This window comes from Chelonoidis abingdonii, chromosome 1 (genome assembly GCF_003597395.2).
Source record: "Chelonoidis abingdonii isolate Lonesome George chromosome 1, CheloAbing_2.0, whole genome shotgun sequence".
In the NCBI taxonomy this organism is placed as follows: domain Eukaryota; kingdom Metazoa; phylum Chordata; order Testudines; family Testudinidae; genus Chelonoidis; species Chelonoidis abingdonii.
Window position 1 is genome coordinate 152,912,851 of NC_133769.1, and position 20,382 is coordinate 152,933,232.

The 20,382-nt window shown below is 45.9% G+C and overlaps 1 protein-coding gene across 4 annotated transcripts; it reads left to right on the top strand.

Moving 5' to 3' along the window:
- The first annotated feature begins 1,586 nt into the window (after window positions 1-1,586).
- LPAR5 (lysophosphatidic acid receptor 5) lies at window positions 1,587-14,600 on the top strand. Of its 4 annotated transcripts, none has more exons than XM_032801808.2 (4): window positions 1,587-1,677; window positions 2,339-2,424; window positions 8,596-8,728; window positions 12,992-14,600. In XM_032801808.2, exon 4 carries the CDS (start codon window positions 13,300-13,302, stop codon window positions 14,419-14,421), a length of 1,122 nt encoding a protein of 373 aa, XP_032657699.1. In that variant the 5' UTR covers window positions 1,587-1,677; window positions 2,339-2,424; window positions 8,596-8,728; window positions 12,992-13,299; the 3' UTR covers window positions 14,422-14,600. The 4 variants fall into 4 exon arrangements, with proteins under 4 accessions (XP_032657699.1, XP_032657681.1, XP_074927558.1 ...); XM_032801790.2 differs by having other exon boundaries at window positions 1,596-1,848; XM_075071457.1 differs by having other exon boundaries at window positions 1,596-2,424.
- Window positions 14,601-20,382: the final 5,782 nt, after the last annotated feature.

A 20,382-nucleotide genomic window follows, 5' to 3' on the forward strand; every position in this document is an offset into this window, starting at 1 on the left:
AAGTGTCAGAAAATCAGAGAGGTGGGTAAAACTTTCTAACAGGGACAGCAGAGAACTATGGACCAAAATTAGGGACTCACAAAGATCCCACTACCTGGAAAGCACATGGTGGGGCATAGGCTGCTGTGCTCAGCTGAGACAACTGTGGGGGGGGGGGGGAAGGAGGTTGTTCCCACATAAGGGTTAAAGACTCTCACTGCCCAGTAAGGGGTGAAGTGCAGACTCCTCCCCAGTATCTCTCTCTCTCTCTCTCTCTCTCTCCAAGCCTTAGTGGGGCTGGATTCTCAATGGTAATTCAAAAGACACTAAAAGTAGTAAGAACAAAGATCCCAGCAACAAGGAAGCAGGAAAGGGGGTTTGGCTCAAAAAAGCAAGCACTAAAATGAAGCTGGATGAGATCAGTGGCTGGGCTGCCATTGTATCCTCACAGGATTTATGAGCAGCAGAGACATATATCCCCGGAGTGTCACCCACTGAATCAGGAGGCAGTGACAGCCGAACAAGGGCCATACAGAATGAGAAAAACAAACACAAGGAAGAACATCCAACAGGCAGAGGAGCTGGATGAGAGCAGCAGAGAAAGAGTCTAGGCAGTGATGAGTCCACAGGGGCTGGGAATAGCTTCACAGCCCCAGAAGGGGGTGCTCTCACTAAGGCAGGAGGCAGTGACAGACTCGCTGGGGAGAGAGCATAGGGCTCAGAGTGTGGCAGAGAGGAGTGTCTCTCTGGTCCCAACAGCCTCCCCCGGGGTGAAGGGCACAGATACTACAGAAAATGAGACCACAGTGCTAAAAGGCACCAGAGATACAGAGGCTATGGAAAGGAGCAGTAACTCTCCTACTCTCCCTTGCATCCCCTGTTCTCAGGCTTCCTGCTACCCCTGGATTTCCACCCTCCAAGCATTGCACAGAGTCTCTCATCCTGCAGCTGATTCAGCCTAGTGCCAGTTTGGTGTGCAATTAGTGACAAACAGACGCATGCTGTGGGTTCACTGGGACGGATGCCAGTTGTTCTTTCCTCCTCCTCAGTCCTGATCCTTGCACTGTCTACATCGCTCCCTCTGGCTTTTCTCCCTCTGCAGCAGTTCCATTCCAGGGATACACAGCTGACTTTGCTCTCCAAGGGTTTCATTCTTTAGCGCTATGATTACTGGAAGCCCAGCACACTGATAGGAGTCTCTGGGCCCATGTGCAGCGATTGCTGGCTAATGATTAATTTCTCCTCCATGTCATTTCTTCCCCATTTGACACTCTCATCTACAGCAGCTGGAAATATCCACGGACAGGTAACTCCCCCCGCCATTGACCATGAATAACTGGGGAGGGAGGAGAAGCAATGGGTCAAAAGTGAAAGTGTCCATATGTTTCCAGTATCAGAGGGGTGGCCATGTTAGTCTGTAGCTACAAAAACAATGAGGAGGCTGGTAGCACCTTAAAGACTAACAGATTTATTTGGGCATAAGCTTTCGTGAGTTAAAAACTCCAATTCTTCAGAAGCATATTTCCAGAGTCCTCATATTTCAGGGAATCTGCTGCTGCGATCATAATCAAGGGAGTAACTTATATTTCACAACTGCTTTCACTTCTGCTTTCACAGAAGCGTGTTTCGGCAGGCACACCACCTGCAGACAGCAAAGTCCATTTGCTGGGGCCAACCCAGCAGGGCATCAGGAAGAAGGTAGAATGAGAAGGGGAATGAAGGGGAGAGGGAGAGAAAAACAGAAGAGCGTGTAAAGCAGCCACACGCAGAGTTAGGGGGGAGTAGTGCCTCTGATGGAATACCGTGTGCAGTTCCGGTCACCCATGTTCACTAAAGATTAATTCACTCTGGAACAGGTGCAGCAAAGAGGTACCAGGAAGGTCAGGGAAATGAAGCGCCTAATCTTATGAGAGAAGACTGGAGGAGCTTGGTTTGTTTCAGACTTCATGTTGTTAGGCTAGAGGAGATAGAATTTCTCTCTGTAAATATATATTGGTGTGTAAAGGGAGGGAGAAGAGCTATGTAAGCCAAACAGACAATGCTCGCACAAGAACAAGTGGGTATAAAAGGGCTGTGCGTACATTCAGGCTGGAAATCAGAAAGAGGTTTCTAATCACCAGAGGAGTGAGGTTCTGGAAAAGCCTCCCAATAGGAGGAAAGGGGGAAAGAAACCTAACTGGTTTTAAAATGGATCTTGATACATTTAGGATTGGGATTATATGACAGATTTGCCTATAACAGGAGAGGACTGGACTCAGCGACCTAGCAGGTTCCTTCTAGTCCTACACTGGATAGGAGGTGCAGGGGCTAGTTTCCTATCTGCCTTTCTACATCCACTTTGTTTCTGCTCTGCTTTCAGCTTTAATTGCTTGATTGAAGTCTCCACAGCAGCTGTGGTCATCAGGACAAGGGCATTCACCTGCTTCCAGCTCTGCTTGGAGAAAGGTAAGGCAACAGGAAGCAAGTTTTTAGGCAACAGACACAACCAACCCTCTGAGCACGTGACCAAAACCTGCCCTTTGGGCCTATAAATATTGCGTGCTTCTCTCTAGTGATTTAGGGCAGTGGTTCTCAACTGGGGTATGTCAACTCACCTAGATATTTGCCTAGTTTTACAACAAGCTACATAAAAAGCACTAGCTAAGTCAGTACAAACTAAATTTTCATACAATGACTTGTTTATACTGTTCTATAGACTGAAATATAAGTACAATATTTATATTCCAGTCAATTTATTTTATAATTATATGGTAAAAATGAGAGTCAGCAATTTCCCAGTATGGGCGTGCTGTGACACTTTTGTATTTTTATGTTTGATTTTGTAAGCAAGGAGTTTTTTTAAGTCAAGTGAAACTTGGGGGTACGGAAGAACAATCAGGCTTCTGAAAGGGTACAGTAGTCTGGAAAGGCTGAGAGCCACTGATTTTAGAGAACTATAAATGAAAATGGGACTCTTAGCCTGCATGTCAAATACAGGTGTTTAGGCCTTTGAGTTGTAAAAAACCTTTGACAATGTAATTGACTCAAATGGGGTGCCAAGGCTGAAGTTCATCGAGTTTTGTTTCAGATACAGGATGACTCACGCACACCCTTCAGCGGCCGAGGGTTGGCGGTGTTACCGACTCTTACAATTTTATTACAAAATTGTGATATTCGGTGTTTTTCTTAAAGCCCCAGTGCCTCAGAGAAACCAGCTTTCATTTAATTTTATTTTTGTATACATATGTATAGTCCCCATGGCTACAGAGAAAAGCTGGAAAATGTGACTTAAGTCTAACCTAAAGACTCAGAAACCAGGTGGCTTGCACTGCACATGCTGTCAGGCAAGATGATCTGGTGGTCCATTCTGAACTTAAACTCAGTGACTTTCGGGGGAGGGGTAGCTCAGTGGTTTGAGCATTGGCCTGCTAAACCCAGGGTTCTCAGTCCAATCCTTGAGGGGGCCATTTAGGGAATTTGGGGCAAAAAATCTGTTTGGGGATTGGCCCTGCTTTGAGCAGGGGGTTGGACTAGATGACCTCCTGAGGTCCCTTCCAACCCTGATATTCTATGACTCTAAAAAGCATCCACAATTTATTTGACTTTAAAATAATGAGATAATTTTAAAATAATCTCATGATTTTTTGGAGGCTGATTCATGGTTTTTTAACTCCTGGTTTTGGAAATATTAGATCAGCCTTTGTGAAAAACCACAGCTCACTGCACAAGGGCATTTTCAGGGACAGAGTGATATAAAGAGATCTTACTGAAACTGAGTGTCAGAGCATAGATTGCTGCACCTTGTGCAGCGGGGAGACACTGCATTTTCTCCAGGAGACTTTACTTTGTTTCTTTCATTTGTTTTCCTTCCTCTAAGATAAAAATAGTTTTTTTTTGCTCTTGGCACAGAGTGTTGGTGGACATGAGCGTGTCAGAAGGTGCATGCAGTGTGTATGGAGACAGATAACTCCTCTGTAAGCCCTGTTTTCATAAGCGAAGCAGGGTTGGTGTGAGCAGAGCTTTGATAGACCATTCTGCAGTGATTGCTGTGGGTGAATCAGAAGGGTGTATGCTCCTCCAAGAGTCAGTACTGATCCCAGTGCCTCACTATGGGGCCAGAGATTACTAGGCAGCTGGAAATATCTGTTATTAAGCTAAAACAGATACCTTCGCTCTTTGTGGTCATTAAATACCATCTGCTATCCTGGTCAAATACACACTTAGGTTGATTCCATTTTCCCTTCCTAAATTTCCCCTGTGCTCTGAATTGATTACGGAATGCTCCTTCACTCCCTGTTTTAGACTTTTGCTGTGTTGCTGTTAAACAGCTACTTTGTCATACCCCAGAGATAGCTGCATGTCAGGGCAAGGTGATTCCGGCTTACTCTTTGTCTTTTTCACTGGTGCGGGTAGCATGAGGCTCTGTTAATTAAATGTTAAGTGCTTTGGGATCCTCAAGTGAAAGCAGCCGCTTACATTATTGATGATGATCTTCATCAAGTGGCCTCTGCACACTCACACTTGGAGATCCACTCAAAGTCCAATAGACCAGTGGAACTATTGCCCATTGAGGCACCTGTTCACCCCCTCCCTCACAGCTCTACGCAGGAAAGGGTATAAAATGGGGCTGCACTTTCCATATGCCTCTGTTCCTTTTAACTGCAGACCTGAAGCCTCTCCCTCATTCTGTCATTGACTTTGTTGATTATTCTGCTGACTTCGTTGAAAATGTTTTGCAGCCAGGTATTAGATATGTAAGGTTAGGTTATAGTAACCCACTATGGAACCTTTAGGCTGGTAGTTAAGGCATTCAGCCAGGAGATGGGAAACCCAGAATAAGTTCCTCCCTCTGCCTGACCTGGAGCCCAGGGATGCTGGAACAATGTGTATAGTGGGGGCATTGAAAGCCATTGAACCAAACTAAGCCCTGTATATAATGGAAATCACTTCAAGCCAGGGGTGCTGCAGCACCCCCCCATACCACTAGTTCCAACACCTACAGTGGAGCAGGAATTTTAACTTGTGTCCCACCTCTCAGGTTAATGCCCTAGGCCAGAGGCAGGCATACTATGGCCCGTGGGCCAGATCTGGCCTGCAAGCCATTTTAAGACAGCCCATGAGCTCCAGTCGGGGTGCTGGGTCGGGCCACACCATGTGGCTCCCAAAGCAGTTGCATGGGCCTGCTCCAGTGCTAGCAGGGTCAGGGACTGCTCCATGCATAGGAGCTGGAGAAGGGACATGCCACTGCATTCCGGGAGCTACTTGAGATAAGTGCTGCTCAGAGCCTGTACCCTGAGCCTCTCCCCAACCCCCTGCCCCAGCCCTGATCCCCCTCCTGTTCTCCAAAACCCTAGAGCCCACACCCCCAACCAGAGTCCTCACCCTCTCCAGCGCCCCAATCCCAATTTTGTGAGCATTCATGGCCCGCCATACAATTTCTATTCCCCAACGTGGCCCTCAGGCCAAAAAGTTTGCCCACCCCTGCCTTAAACACTAGGCCTCCTCTGTCCATTTTGTGTGATTTAGATAAATGCGATCAGAGCATGACTACTGGATTGGTCCCTGAAGGCCAGATAGGGAGGGCAGTTCCTAGTTTGTGAATCTTGCTGGGGTTTACACATGTTAGGTGCTGACCAGCTGGGTAGTGTCAGGACTTGGGTAGCTGTGTACATGTCCAGATGCAGAAATTTTAGATGTGTTGGGGACTTTAGCAGAATAACCTTAGACAACTAAAGACTTCAGGGTTCTGTAAGAGACCATCTTCTGCTCTGAGTTCCTTTCAGGGTCTAAGAAACCAGGTCTGGGATCCCTGTCAACCCCTAACTCTGGATATGGGGGGAAAAAAGTTGGTTCAGAACCAGTGACCATGTCCTGTCTATGGTTCGAAAGGTTGTCCTGCTGAGAGAGGTACTCTGTTCCTCCCCCAATTCCATCCCTTTCTTAGAAATCAGGGTTCAACCCAAAAAACTCCTTCTGATCAGAATGAGCTGCATTCTACAAAGCAGAGCTGAAACCTTTATGACCAAACATGAATTGTCTCTAATTCAGTCAGTAGCAGACTGAATATTTCATAAATTTGGGTGGCAAAGTTACAATGCCAAATCAAAGAGATTCTGCTGGACAGCAAGCCCAGAGAGTCAGTAATGGATACTGTCTTCCTGAATTGGGGAACAGTCCTCTCAATGCCTATCACTAATTCTCTGATACAGTAGTTTTCAACCTGTGGTCCATGGACCCCCAATTGTCCACAGACTAGGTCTAAGATTTCCAAAGAGATCCACACCTCCATTTGAAATTGTTTAGGGGTCCTCAAATGAGGAAAAAAGGTTGAAAACCTCTGCTTTAATACCCAGGGGTGCTATGGAGAATCAGACTGGACAACCCATTGCACCAGCATGAACCAGACAATGATGGTATTCTGAATTGCTGCAGATCTATCATGAGAATCCTCTGTTCCTCCCAGTTTCGCAGGATTTACTAATTCAGAGGGAGACACAAATTCAACATCCTAAGAGTCTCTGCATCTTGCAACTTGGGCTATGGGACTTCATTGCTCAGCCCAAGTTCAGGGGATCCTGCTGAATTCCAAAAGAAGTCTGCTCTCATTGCAGCGAAGGTTTTTACTGTGGGTGAACAATACTAACCTCTTTCCAACAGCAGGCCCAATATCAGCAATCCTGTAATACATATTACATCTGAAATCACTGGAGCTATCCATACCTTCAGCAAAGGTTCACCTTGCAATTATTTCAGCCCATCATCTAGAAATGGACAATAAGAGTGTATTTAGTCACCCTGTAGCACAGTACTTGAGAACTTCCCCACTATTGGAAGTTTAGCATCTGAAACTTCATTTTCTTATGACAGTAGAAGCTCTGTTACTAGATATTTTTCTTCCCCCTATTCTCCTGGGATGGCTAATAAAATAGACCTTGAAAAGAGTGAAGAACAGGAACTGGGAGTCAGAGCTAAATGTCAGAGCTGGAGCAAGCAACCAGGAGTGAAGTCAAGGGTCAGAGCCAGAGTAAAGAATCAGGAGACAAGCCAACGGCAAGTGAGGAACTGGAAGTCAGTGACGGAGACAGAGTTGGGAGTCAAGTCAAGGGTCAGAGTCGTAGCTGGGAATTGATCAGAGCCAGGGCTAGGAGCCCGGGGTGGGAAGTAGAAACATGGATCTGGAACAAGGCAGGAGTGCAGGAACAGGATAGGAAGGCAGGAATCAGGAGGGAAGTCAGGGTCTGATGTAGCAGCCAGCCAAGGATACACCTAGTGGCTCAAACAACTCTTTCTGCCTCCTTCTGACTTAAATAGTGAATATGAGCCAATAGGAGAGGTTAGACAGCTTCTTCAATTGGGAGTTTCGTGGGTGATGCTTATGGTGAGCTAGAGTCCACCAGCCCACACTCCCTGTTGGTACCAGTGAGCTGCCAGGTGGTAGCTGTGGTCTGAGGCCTGCCTGGGGACCCACAGACCTGCATTTGAGACTCATGATCCCTCATAACACTCCCCACTTAGGGTGCCCTCCAGTTGTCAGTGGGCTGGGTTTTCCAGGATGGTTCTTGTGGAAGGTCTTTACTAGGTCAGGGTATGGACATTTTCTATGGGTTACCAGGAGCATTCCTTGGGACTGCAACCCTCCCAATCAAATAGCAGAGTTTATCCCATTTCATTCTTGCATCAAGGATATGATGGATGACATATTTGTCATGGCCTTGAACATATATTGGGGAGGGTAGGGGGGATGGCCAGGTGAGAATGGTGAGAAAACATGTCCTGTATATGGAGATTTAGAAGCAATGTGAGAAACACTGGGTGGATTTGCAGGGATCAGGGCAGGAGGAGTTCAAAGGTAAGTGGACTGATTTGGCAGCAAATTCAGTAGGCAGTCAGGAACTAGTAATCCAGTTTACCAGACGTCCTGTCTGCATGCAGATGTTTTGGCTGAAAGCCACACCATCTGACCTATAGAAAAAGTGGACCGTTCTTGTTATTGACGGGCTGCATATTGCTTGTAGCTTCTTCTGGCCTCCTCTAGGTGGGTTTTTAGATCATCTTGGTCCAATGGATCTGTTGCACCCAATCAAGAGCTGCAGAGTTTTAATTTAAATCAAAAAGAGGGTTCTTGGGTTGCTAATGTTTGAGAACCACTGTAGTAAACAATTGTTCAGTGTTATAGTTCATGAACTCCACATGGGGTAGTAGTGATCACCAGCCATCCTGGTGGTAGTTAATATAGCACTGTAAGTACTGTTCCAAAATTTGGTTTGTTCTTTCTGCCTGACTGTTTGACTGAGGATGATAAGTGGAGGAGAGAAAGGCAAGAATGCCCAACATCCAGAGAACTTCATGCCAGAAGCAGGAGATAAATTGCGTACCATGATCAGAGACGATGCCCTCTGGGAGGCCATGGAGGCAGACAACTTGATCCATCCAGAGCCAGGTGGTCCTCTGGGAGGAGGGCAGGCCAATGCAGGGGATGACGGTCGGGGAGGGGGGTGATGTGCTCTGAGTACATTAGGATGAATCACCAATAGAAATTCATGAATCCCAGGAAGTGCCACAGTTCTCAGATGTTCTGTGTAGCTGCCTAGTCAAGGACTGCTTTCACCTTATGAAAGTCCATCTCAATACCCTTAGGGATAAGATGAACCCGAACAAGTGTATGGATGCCTGACCAAAACCACATTTCTTCAACTAAGGGTAGAAGCGATATTGGCATAGCCTTCCAAGAACAGAACAGATACGCATGGTGTGTTGTTCAGCACTGTCTGTAAGTATGTCATCCAGATGTACCACCACATACTGGTCCAGAATATCCCAGAACACACTGTTAATAAAATGTTGAAATCTGGAAGGGGCATTGGTTAAACCAAAAGGCATCACAAGGTATACAAAATGTCCATAGCATTTTTGAAAGACTATCTTCCACTCATCCCCAAGTTACGCGCCCATCAGTGGTCCAATTTTGTGTGTATTCAGGCATCTTCCATGTGGTCCAATAGTTGGGAATTAGAGACGGAGTACTAGTTCCTAACAGTGACCTGATTCAATGCTTAGTAGTCCACACAAAGTTGGAGGCTACTATCTTTATTTTTAACAAAGAAGATTGGTGCCCAGTAGGTAAGGTGGACTTGTGAATAAAGCCCTCAGCCCAGTTCTCCTGCAGGTAGGTTCGTAGGGCAGCCAGTTCAGGTTCAGATATGGCACAAATGTAACCGCACAGAATGTTCGCTCCTGGCCGCAGTTCACCTAGGCAGTCATAATCCCCTTGCAGCGGTAGGATGTCTTTTTTTTTTTTCAAATACAGTGGCAAAGTCACTGTACTGGAGAGGAAGCTGAGGCTTGGGATCAGCAGGTGAGTGTGTCAGACCAGCTACTCCAGCTTGTGACCATCAGGGCTCTACTATGTGCTCTCTACTTCCGGGGGTCAAGCAGTGCTGCCAGCAGTATTCTGAAGAGAAGCTGGCCTTTAGTTCATGCTATTGAATGAGAAGATTATGGAGGGTCAGCCAAGAAATTCTCAGGATCAGGGGACAATGTGGGGGAGTGAATGGCACTGAACTGCAGCATCTCTTGGTGCACTTGCACAGTGATCTCTACTAGGTCTGGAACAGGCTTGAACCTTAGTGAAATCTGCAGGGTCTGGACTGCATCCAGATCAATAGTCATCCACTGCACCCAAGTTAATGAGAGCCTGCTGCAGAGAGATTGGAAGGGAGCACTCTGGGACATATAGCTCATCCGGTACTTGCAGATGCGGTGTTGGTCGATGGAATGCATGCTGAATGCCAGGTATGCTTTGTCAAGGTGCTCAGGCCAGTGCCCTTTACCAGGCCTGGGCTGGCTCATTTTTCTAGTTCTCTCCTATCTGGGCTCCTCAAGGAGCAATCAGTGTTGCATGACCCAGTTCACCACAGTAGAGACACAGGTTAAAATATTGCCGGCACTCTTTTTACTTGTGGGCGAGTAGTCGGCAGGCCAGATCGACTGGCACGGGCTCAACTTGCAGAGTGGGACCCAACAGCAGTGGGCATCGGTCTGATACTACCTATCTTCTTTTTTCCCACTGTTCATGCAGCCAACTGTCAATCTGGATGACAAGATTGATAAAGGCACCAGATCCGTCAGAGTCCCAACTCTAGCCAACTCCTCCTTTAACCTGTCCAGCAGGCCCCCCTGGAACAGCAACCCTGCCTCATTCCACTCCATATCCAATGTGAGATGGCAGAAGTGTGCTGCATAGGAGGCAGCTGTGCCTAAACCCCTGTCAGAGTTTCTGCTCAGCAGAGAGCACACAATTTGGGTCACCAAAGATGGTTGATAGTGCCTGCTAGAAAACGTCCCAGCTAAACAGCACCTGACCACTGGCCTGCAGTGGAGAGAGGTCCAGGCCAACACCTCTCCAATCAGCAGGTTGACTACCAGGCCTACCTTGGCCTTGTCGGAAAAGTATATTTGAGGGCAAAGCAAGAACAATAAGCAGCACTTGTTCATGAAGCCTCGAAATTGGGAACAATCCCCACTGAAGCACTCTGGGAGGGCGACAACAGGTCCTGGCTCAGGTCAGGACGTGGTCAGTAGCAGGCCCGGGTTGCATTGTTCTCTGCACAGAGTTGATGGACTGCCCCCTGCAATTCCTGATTCTCAACAACTAGCTCTGCCATCTGCACCTGCATGGCTTGGGAGGTGTAGCACCTATTCATAGAGCACCAGCATTCCTTGGGGAAGGAGGCACTCTGCTGGGTCCATACGTGGCTGGACCCAACTCAGAGGGGTTGATGGGCTGAGCAATCAGGCCTCATGGTTTAAGCAATGGTGGTCATGTCTAGTGTCCAAAATAGGAGTCAGAAGACAGGAACTGGAGGTCAGTGATGGAGACAAATTTGGGAGTCAATCCAAGTGTCAGAGTCCAGCATTGAGCCAAGGCTTGGAGCCGGAGTCAGAGCCAGGAATCAAGCTACTGGTCAGAGCTGTGGTCAGTAGACAGCAGTTGGAACTAAGAAGCAGGGATCTGGAACAAGGCAGGAGTGCAGGTACCAGGAACAGGACAGAAAGGCAGGAATAAGCCAGGGCTTGGGAGTCAGGCGAGAAGGCAGTGTCCAATGTAGCAGCCAGCCAGGGACGCACATAGTTGCTCAGACAAATTTCTGTGCCTCCTTCTAGCTTAAATTGTGAGTCTGAGCTAATCAGAGAGGCCAGACATCTCCAATTGAGAGCTTTGCGGGAGATGCCTAAGGTGAACTGGAGTCCAGCAGGCCACACTCCCTGCCAGTATCAGTGAGCTGCTAGGTGGTAGCTGCAAGCTGAGGACTTCTGGAGACCCATGTTTGAGACTTGTGATCCCTCATACCTCTAGTGGGATCTGGGCAGACAAATCTTGAGGAAGAAAGAGGGGCTATTTACCTTATAATAACTGGATGCTTTTGTTTACATGGATCCCATGACCTGCCCTCCTTCCCCACTGATATGAAGTCCTTTAGTGGGATGTTTTGTAGTAGTGAAGGAACCGAGTGGTGGTAGGAGCTGTTGCACTCTTTATACCTTTGGGAGTGGGAACATATGTAAACTCAGCAGATGCTGCTGGCCAAAAATATTCTGAGCTCATGAAAATGCAGCCCTTAAGTAGGATCTGCATGGACAAAGCATCTTGAAGAACTCCCGTTATTGTAAGGTGGAAAGCCTCTGTTTGTTTACCAATAAATGAATTTCCTTGATAGGAGCCTTTGCATATTCACATTAGCTGCCCACTTCCCCTCTTCCTCAGAGCCCTGTTGCTCCACCAGGCTCTGAGGTTCAGGGGGAAAAGAACTGAGATGTTTGGGGTCCCCTGTCCCTCTTATGTTCTCATCTCTTGAATGTTAGGAACCCCAAGGGAAAGCGCACAGATGCCACTATAGGGATTGCTTGCAGAAGTATCATTGGTCTGCTGCACATGCCCAACTGGGTTGTCTCATTTTGACCTGAGTGGTTAGCTGTTATTCAGGATCGTGTAGGCCATTTCTGCTAGAAGAAATTGAAAATACAGTCGGATACTTCTTTGATGAAATCCTGTTAATCTACCAAGAACATACAAAGTCCTGTTTTCTCTGACTACAGTAGGAATCAAACTGTAGGAGATAGTCCCTTTGCTCACAATTCCAAGCCTCATTTTAACCAGTGCCCTACCCAAAAGCTCTTTCTCGTAGCTTTTTCTCATATGCATGCTACAAGTACTTCTCTGTCTCTGAGGCTTCCTTGATACCTTCTTTGTGTGCTTCTCATGTGTATTTTTCTCCTGCTTTTTCTTTTTCTCTCTCACACACACACACCATACGCACACACAGAGAGCTGCGATCAAAATAATTCCCCACCCCTGTGTTTTTATTAGACCTCTGGGAAACCCCTTGGACTGCACAGGCTTGCAGGCAGTCTAGTCCTTAGCCAGTGGCTTTCCTTGTCCCAGCTATCACCAGACAAAGGTGATATTAAATTGTTCCCTCGTTTAGTCTGAATGGCAGGTGGCTATCGCATCCAACAGCTCCAGTGAGATGGTGTGTCTGCCCAATCCCCTGCATAATAGTCTATTTCTTTGAGATTAGCCTATACGGTCACTGATGAAGGTTATTCATGTCTGCATGCGGGGAGGATATGTACATCAGTTTTTACCCTGTGGGTTTGTCTAGATTAGGATAAACTGCTAAATTTGTCTCCTGGAACAAATGTTCATGAAGCACCTAGAGTAGCATTTACAGTTGTGTCAATTGACATTAAAACAGGAGGACAAACTCTTATCGGGCAAATGTTTCCCATTTCTCTGAAGCTCAGGCTTGTTTTCAATCAGGGGAACAGTGCAGAAATTCAGTAAGAAATTGTTTATCATTCAACCTTACCTTAGACTTTACCCTGCCTCCCCTCACCACTCTGCCCCATCCCCTTCTATTATCTTTCTGCTCCTTCCCTTCTTTCCCTGTGTGTACTAAAGGCAGAAGCCAACACCCTGGAGCTTTGACTCTGTTACAAACTAAACTCATCCTTGATTTTTCACTCTGATCAGGAACTGTGATGTCATTCCACATCTGGCAGGAACCTGGCATTGCATCCACATCACCACAACTGCTGGAAAGAATCTGTGAAATGTAACCAGTGATTGACCTCCAAACCACCAATACCAAGAGATCCAATGAAGAGCTGGTGACAGAATCTGCAGAGAGAGAGACCCATCCATTTCCGAGGGGTGGCAGGGAATGACCTGACTCCTGCTCCCCTGAGGGTAATGATCTTCCTCCATGCCCCTTGTTGTGCCTCATTTGCCTATCAGTGGCCTGAACTACATCACTGAGGGCTCTACAGGTTCTGCTGGGCATGTCAAATGACAGCATCTCTCAGAGTCTGGACCAATGCAAAGATTACAGCTCCAACCACCGGCTGCACCTGGTTGGGTACAGCCTGATCTTTGTGGCAGGTTTGATGCTCAATGCTATGGCACTCTGGGTCTTCCTGCGCTACCTGCACCTCAAGTCTGTGGTGAGCATCTATATGTTCAACCTATCAGTAAGCGACCTGCTCTTCACACTCTCACTGCCACTACGGCTCTATTACTACTCCAGCCAGCACTGGCCTTTTGGCAATTTCCTTTGCCAAGTGTCTGGCTCCCTCTTCCAGATCAACATGTATGGCAGCTGCCTCTTCCTCATGTGCATCAACCTGGATCGCTTTGTGGCCATTGTCCACCCACTCCGCTGGCGCCACCTTCGGCGGCCCAAGGTGGCCCGGCTGCTCTGCCTGGTGGTGTGGGTGCTTATCCTGGTGGGCTCTGTTCCGGCTGCTGGTGTACACAGGTCAAGTTCCTGCATCAAAGGGAACCAGACCATTGCTCTGTGTTTTGAAAGCTTCAGTGATGGCCTATGGCAGAAGGGCATCTTCCCACTGGTCATCCTGGCTGAAATCCTGGGCTTCCTCTTGCCACTGACCTCTGTGACGTACTGTTCAATTAGAATCTTCCAGAAGCTATGCCAGGCCAGCGAGACACAGAGCCTGCGCCAGCAAAAGACTATCCGCATGCTTGTGGTGAATTTGGTAATCTTCATCATCTGCTTTGTGCCCTACAACACAACTCTGGCAGCCTATGGGATGATAAAGGCCCACGTGATCCAGGCTGAGCCGCCAGTTCGGGACTCCGTGCGCCAAGTGCTTATTGTCACAGTGCTGTTGGCCAGCATGAACTGCTCTCTGGACCCCCTAATTTACTACTTTAGCACTGAAGGTTTCCGTAACACCTTCAAGAAGCTCCGGCGGGGCCAGGCCTGGGACTCTGACACAGGGTTGGCCAAGACTCAGGTCACAGAGACGAAACGCTATAGAGCACACTCCAGTTTAGAAGCAAAGCGGTACCCAGTCCAAAACTTCATCCTCCCCAATAAGGACTTGCCACTGGCTCCCATCAAAATATTTTTGAATGGGCCAATCGAGGACTCTGAAATATAATCCTGGAAGTCACAGGGTTGCTGAGTTATAGGGTAGCCATAAGATGCCAGGAAGATTGTGGGAGTTGGCTAGAATGTACCCTGATCAAACTGGAGAAGCTTAGTAGGGTGGTAAGGAAATGTGAGGATGGTAAACTTGGTGATGCAAAAATAAATGATGAAAAATCTTTTACAACAAAATGAGAAATGTTTCTAAAACCCTGTATTCCACTACAGGGAAACATACAGTGGAAAATATGTACCTAGACCGAACGCGCGCACACACACCAATTTTATTTTGTTCTCTTTTACATAGGTTCTTATACCATACTCCTCATTGCAGTATCTGAGTGCACGTTTGTTGCAGAGGTCTCTAGAACACCAGATAAATTGTAGATAGTGTTGATGTACTTAAAACACACATACTCCTAGGATGTATATTTGTTAAAGATGTACTGAGGGTAGGATTTTCAAAACTGGGAACTAGATGTACAAAGGGACTTAGATCCTCCCCTGACCTCAGCTGCCACCTAACACCCCCCCACACACACACACACACACCACAGTTGGAGAACATAAGAACAGCCATACTGGGTCAGACCAAAGGTCCATCTAGCCCAGTATTGTGTCTACCGACAGTGGCCAATGCCAGGTGCCCCACAGGGAGTGAACCTAACAAGTAATGATTCAGTGCTCTCTCTCCTGCCATCCATTTCCACCCTCTGACAAACAGAGGCTAGGGAGGAGGAGGGTGATGGTGGTAGTGTCCCCTCTTATAATGTGTAGCCCAGTGGCTAGAGCGCTCACTCAAAATGTGGGAGACCTGGATGTGGAGCAGGGACTTGAGCATGTGTCCTGGCTTCCAGGTAAGTGCCCTCACAACTGCAGTAAGTCCTTCTGAATCTACTCTGTTGAAGTTGTTCCACTAAACACTAAAATAATAATGAGGCCAGAGAGACAGTAAGACTGACTCTATAGCCTAGTGGTTAGCATACTCACCTGAGAGTCCTGGCTCCAGTGAATATTTAAATATTTGAGTGACATACCCTATAGCCTAGTGGTTAGGGTACTCAGCTGGGAGGTGGGAAACCTGTATTCAAGTCTCTGCTCCCCATCAGACAAAGTGAGAATTTGAACTCATGTCCCTGTATCTTGGGTGAGTGCCCTAACCACTAGGCCGTAGACTATAAAATGCCCACAGTTCATTAATGCACTTTGATCTACTCCTTTTTCAAAGAGGAGTAAATCAAAGTCCATTAACCAACTTTTAATGCGAGTCAGCAGGGTCCACACAGATAATTAATCTGTGGCAATCCAAAGCAGGCTAGCTTCACCTCCCACCTGGCTGTGAACTAAATGATTGTGCAGAGAAGCCCTTCGTGAAAGAATATGCGGTCATTTTAGATGTACATAGTGCATATATGTGCATGCACACACTCAGTATGTGCAATAGTTATACATTTACTCAGAACATACTTGAACCATTTAGAGATTGTAAATGTATGCAGATACCAGAGAGAATGAGTACTGGTTGTAGGTATACATAGAACATAGTGATCCTGGTTCTCATTTTGACTGAGTGTACGTCTTCTCTTTGAGGAGGTGGTGTAAATGCCAGCATGAGGAGACATACCCAGGCTTGCTCTGATGGAGCTAGTATACTAAAAATAGAGGGTAGCCATAGCAGCATGATGGGCTACGTGCCCCAAGATGTGCCTAGCATCTCAGATGGGATTGTACTCAGACAGCTAGCCCCTCCCAACACTCGTACCACTGTGTCTACACTTTATCTTTAGCACTCTAGCTCAACTAGAGTTAGTCCAGATATCTCTCCTTAAGATGGAATTTATACCCCCAGCTCAAAGTGTAGACATATCTGTAGGTCTCTAGACAGTACTCAGACTGTGTAAAAGGCCCTTAACATTGTGTAACTATAATTTACACCCCACTTTAAGGTCCTTTTACACTGCCTGAGTGATGTAAAGTGGCCTTAGTGTAAATCAGAATCAGTCCCAGAGCGTAATACATATAAAATTGTGTACTTATTCTAGGTGTACATAGGACACACTTACCAGAAGAGGTACTGGAATATAGCTCGTGTGTAATGGTCATGGATTAATACTCAATGTACAATAGTTTTTTGATGTATCTGGAAACACAGAATGCATAATGGTCAGATGTGCTTGGAACACAGAAGAAATCAGGTATTAACATCACCCTATGAAGAACGTGCAGATCTTAATGTTTTACATTGTATTGGTGCTCATCACATTTAGCTAAATGATGATTGATTTTGATGCCTTGCAACAGGCAGATTTTCAGTGTTGGGGAGAAAGTGATGTCACGGAATCCTGTTATGGTGTAACGTTTACTTGTACTATGATATTCTTATGTACAAGACCCCTGGAAACCTCAAACTGAGACAGACCCAGCCACACACAGGCAATGCCAGAAACGCCTGGTTAATCACTAGTGCCAGGCACTAGGAACAGTTGCCTTTCTTGCACTAGCGCTACTATCCCCTTCCACAGTGGAAGAAGTTAGAAGAAGAGCAGAAGTAAGTTCACCCCTAGCAGATTCATGACACTGCTCTCTGCTGACTTATGGCTGCTCAGTAGACTCATTTCGGTGTCTAGAACTTTTAAGAATTAAAAAGATTGAAACTGTCCAAAAACGGAGCTTGGAACAAACCCTAAATTCTTGAGCTGCTTCTAACCGAGCAAAGCAGCTCTTTAAACCTAAAACCAGACATGTAGTGCTTGTGAAAACTCTGGGCTAAAGGTGTTGTGAAGCAGAGGCATTGTCCTGAATGGACAACCCACCTCTCCACTGACCCCTCCCAGGGAGCTGCTGCTCTCATTACAGACGTTTGTAGTTGCTGGGGTGTGGATGCTGAACTTCTCCATGGAGGGAGACCTCTGTGCATCATGCCCAGAAGATACAGACGGTTCCAGAGTGCATGTGTCCTTAGGATGCCACATACATCCCTCTCTTCCCAGCACACACGCTGGCAACAAACCCATCTTGGTTTAAGACACATCTGCATCTGGAGAAGGTTTACTAGTGTTTGAAAGACACACTGATGGGGAAAAGGGCTAAGGGGAGATTAGGGTCTCCTCTGCTGTGTATGAGCCACCCTCATCATATGCCAGCTGGAGGCATGGGGGGACATATACAAACACAAGTTTGGGTTAGAAAGGGCATTACTCTTTTATGCTGTGTGTTGTATAATAGTTTGCTGGTGTTATTGCAAATCCCAGTAATTCTGTAGTAGTTTGGGTTGAGAGCATCTGTGCCCTTGTATGTTTGGGTAGTTAGCCCATCTGACCATTTCAGAGAAGTGGCTATTTTGGAGGGTTAAGTTAAATAACCTTGAAAGGGCTTCCTGGGTGGATTCAGTGCTGTGCTTAAGCACCATATAAAATATATTACATACACTACATAAAGTCAGGAAATGCCAGGATCAAGGTTGCCTGTGCAACCTTAATTCAGCCCCCTTTTGCATATGTATTATAGTAGTCTTTAATTCCATGATCCCATAGTATTGTCCCCCAAAACCTCTGCCCCATTCAATTCACGAGGTGGAGAGTGCTTACTAAACAGGTAGCTATTCACTGTTTAATTTTATTTTTATCATTCAATGTGTGGGTCCCATGTATTATGTACTGCCCAGGGCCTCACCATGCAAACACTGCACTGAATGCAGACTTATTCATTTTCTCAGGGGGGTTTCTGTGCTGCTTTCTCAAGTATTTTAGTGCTTCACAAACACTATTGTATTTGTCTTAATTCCTCCAGAAACATTTCCACATAAGGAAATTTGAACTTTGGTTTTCTCTCCTCCTTTTTGTTTCTCCACTCCTTTTTTAAATGAACTTACAGCTGCTAATTTAAAAATAAGAGTGACCAAATTTTAAAATTGTGCTAATTCCAAAAGCTGTGATTTGAAGAATTTTACTAACATTTGTCAGAACGTATAATACTGCCTGCAAAGCAGAAATTATCCCCATGTTGCATGGAACTGAGGCAGAGACATAAGGCTAAACTTGTCAAAGATATCAACTAATTTTGAGCACCCCATTTGAGACATCTAGGCCCTGATTTTTCAAAGGTCTTTTCTCTCATCTTTCAGTTAGTCAGCATCGCCACAGCCAATTTGCTCCTCTGCTGATTTTCATCCTCCCAAATCTCTCTTCTTTTAAGGACCTCAAAAGAGAGTGATGGGTGGACTAGTCCATCCCCTCATTATTTTGCCACAAACTAGATCTAATTTCCAAAACCAGTTTTGGTTCATTGATTATCACTCTTGTATTACTCTTGTTTACCAGTCATCTTAACACAGAGGTACCAGTAAAGCCCATTTTGTTTAAATTAATTCAGTCTTTCTTTCTCCTTCTTACTTGTTTCTTAAACAATTTTCTATAACAAGACTGTGATAGGTTAGATCCCCCCTCCTGGGATGCCACCTGACATACTGAGATTTCACTGAGCCTGCCTGCTCCACTAGCCTGGGCTCCCTCTCCCTGTTTTGCTGAATTAGGCTTTCCAGCCTCTGGCAGCACACAATGCAGGTAAGTACGCAGCAACAGTAGAGTCACACAGAGTCTGCAAATAGCTTTCTGTGAGAAGACTCAGCTAGGAAATCACCCAGCATTCAAGTGCAGCTCCCCTCTGAAAAGTACATACAAAATAATATTGTCTTGTGCTGTAGAGAAATCTATACAACGTAAGCTCATAAAATTTGCCCCCTTCCTCAATGTGGAGGAAGATATGTACAACTTCTTCCCCCAACACCTCCAGTTAGAAGTTGCACAAACTGGATTTAATCATAAACAAAACAAGTTTATTAACTACAGATGGCAGATTAAGTGATTATAAGGGATAGCAAACAGAACAAAGCAGATTACTAAACAAATAAAACAAAGCACACATACTAAGCTGAAGATCTCAAAGAGACTGATTTTAAGAAGTACTTTCTCACCCTGAACGTTGACTAAGGCAGGATGCAGAGTGTCTGTTGCTTAGAGTTCCAGTTATTTCTCTTTACAGACTAGACTCCTCTGTTTCAGTATGGACTCAGCCCTTGCCTTGCCCACCACTCAGTTCCTTTGTCTCTTCAGGTACTTTCAGCAGTCTTTCTTCTTGGATAGGAAGGCAATGGAGAATAGTCCTGTTTGTCTTATTCCCCAGCCTTAAATAAAATTTACATAAGGCAGGAATCTTTTGTTTCCCAGTCTGGACCTCCCCCTTCTTTTAGTGGAAAATTACTAGACGTCCAAGAGGGTGTTTAGTAGCAGGTGACGGGATCCTCTGACCTAGTAGTGTTACAGCGACATCCCAAGACTCTGCTCAGGAAGGAGAGAGATTAGTCTTATTGTTTCTTCCTAATGGCGCATCAAAGCTGATGACCTATTGTCTGGTAGGTGTCTCCCAAATACACACACAGTTGTAACTTTAGATACAGAAATTATACATGCATACAAATTGGATAATCACATTCAGTAAATTGTAACCTTTCCAATGATGCTTTACAAGATCCATCTTGTATAAAATATATCTCAGTTATGCCATATCCATATCATAAGCATATTTCCATAAAGGTCATTGTGACAATTTATTAATTCACTCAATTTTATAGTTGATTTTACAACTAGGGTAAATGTGTAGGCCAATTTTCACAACACCACTGACCACATCCTTGCCCTACAGTGATTAATTAACAAACTTGTATACTACAAAATGAGGGAAAGCTATTGCCTGCTTCATAGATTTTTTAATATTTTTTTCACACAATCTGGCTGTGATGGAATGGAGAAACTGCCAGCCAGGATGGCAGGAGTTAAGGAGAGGCCTTTGTGCCGGCTAGGCCCACCCCATTATACCTGCAGCCAATGCCAGGCCTGGAGGAGGGAGAAAAGGAGAGAGCCCAGCTCAGTTTGGGACTGACTGATGAAGAAGCAGGAGCTAGTTGCCTGCCCCAGAT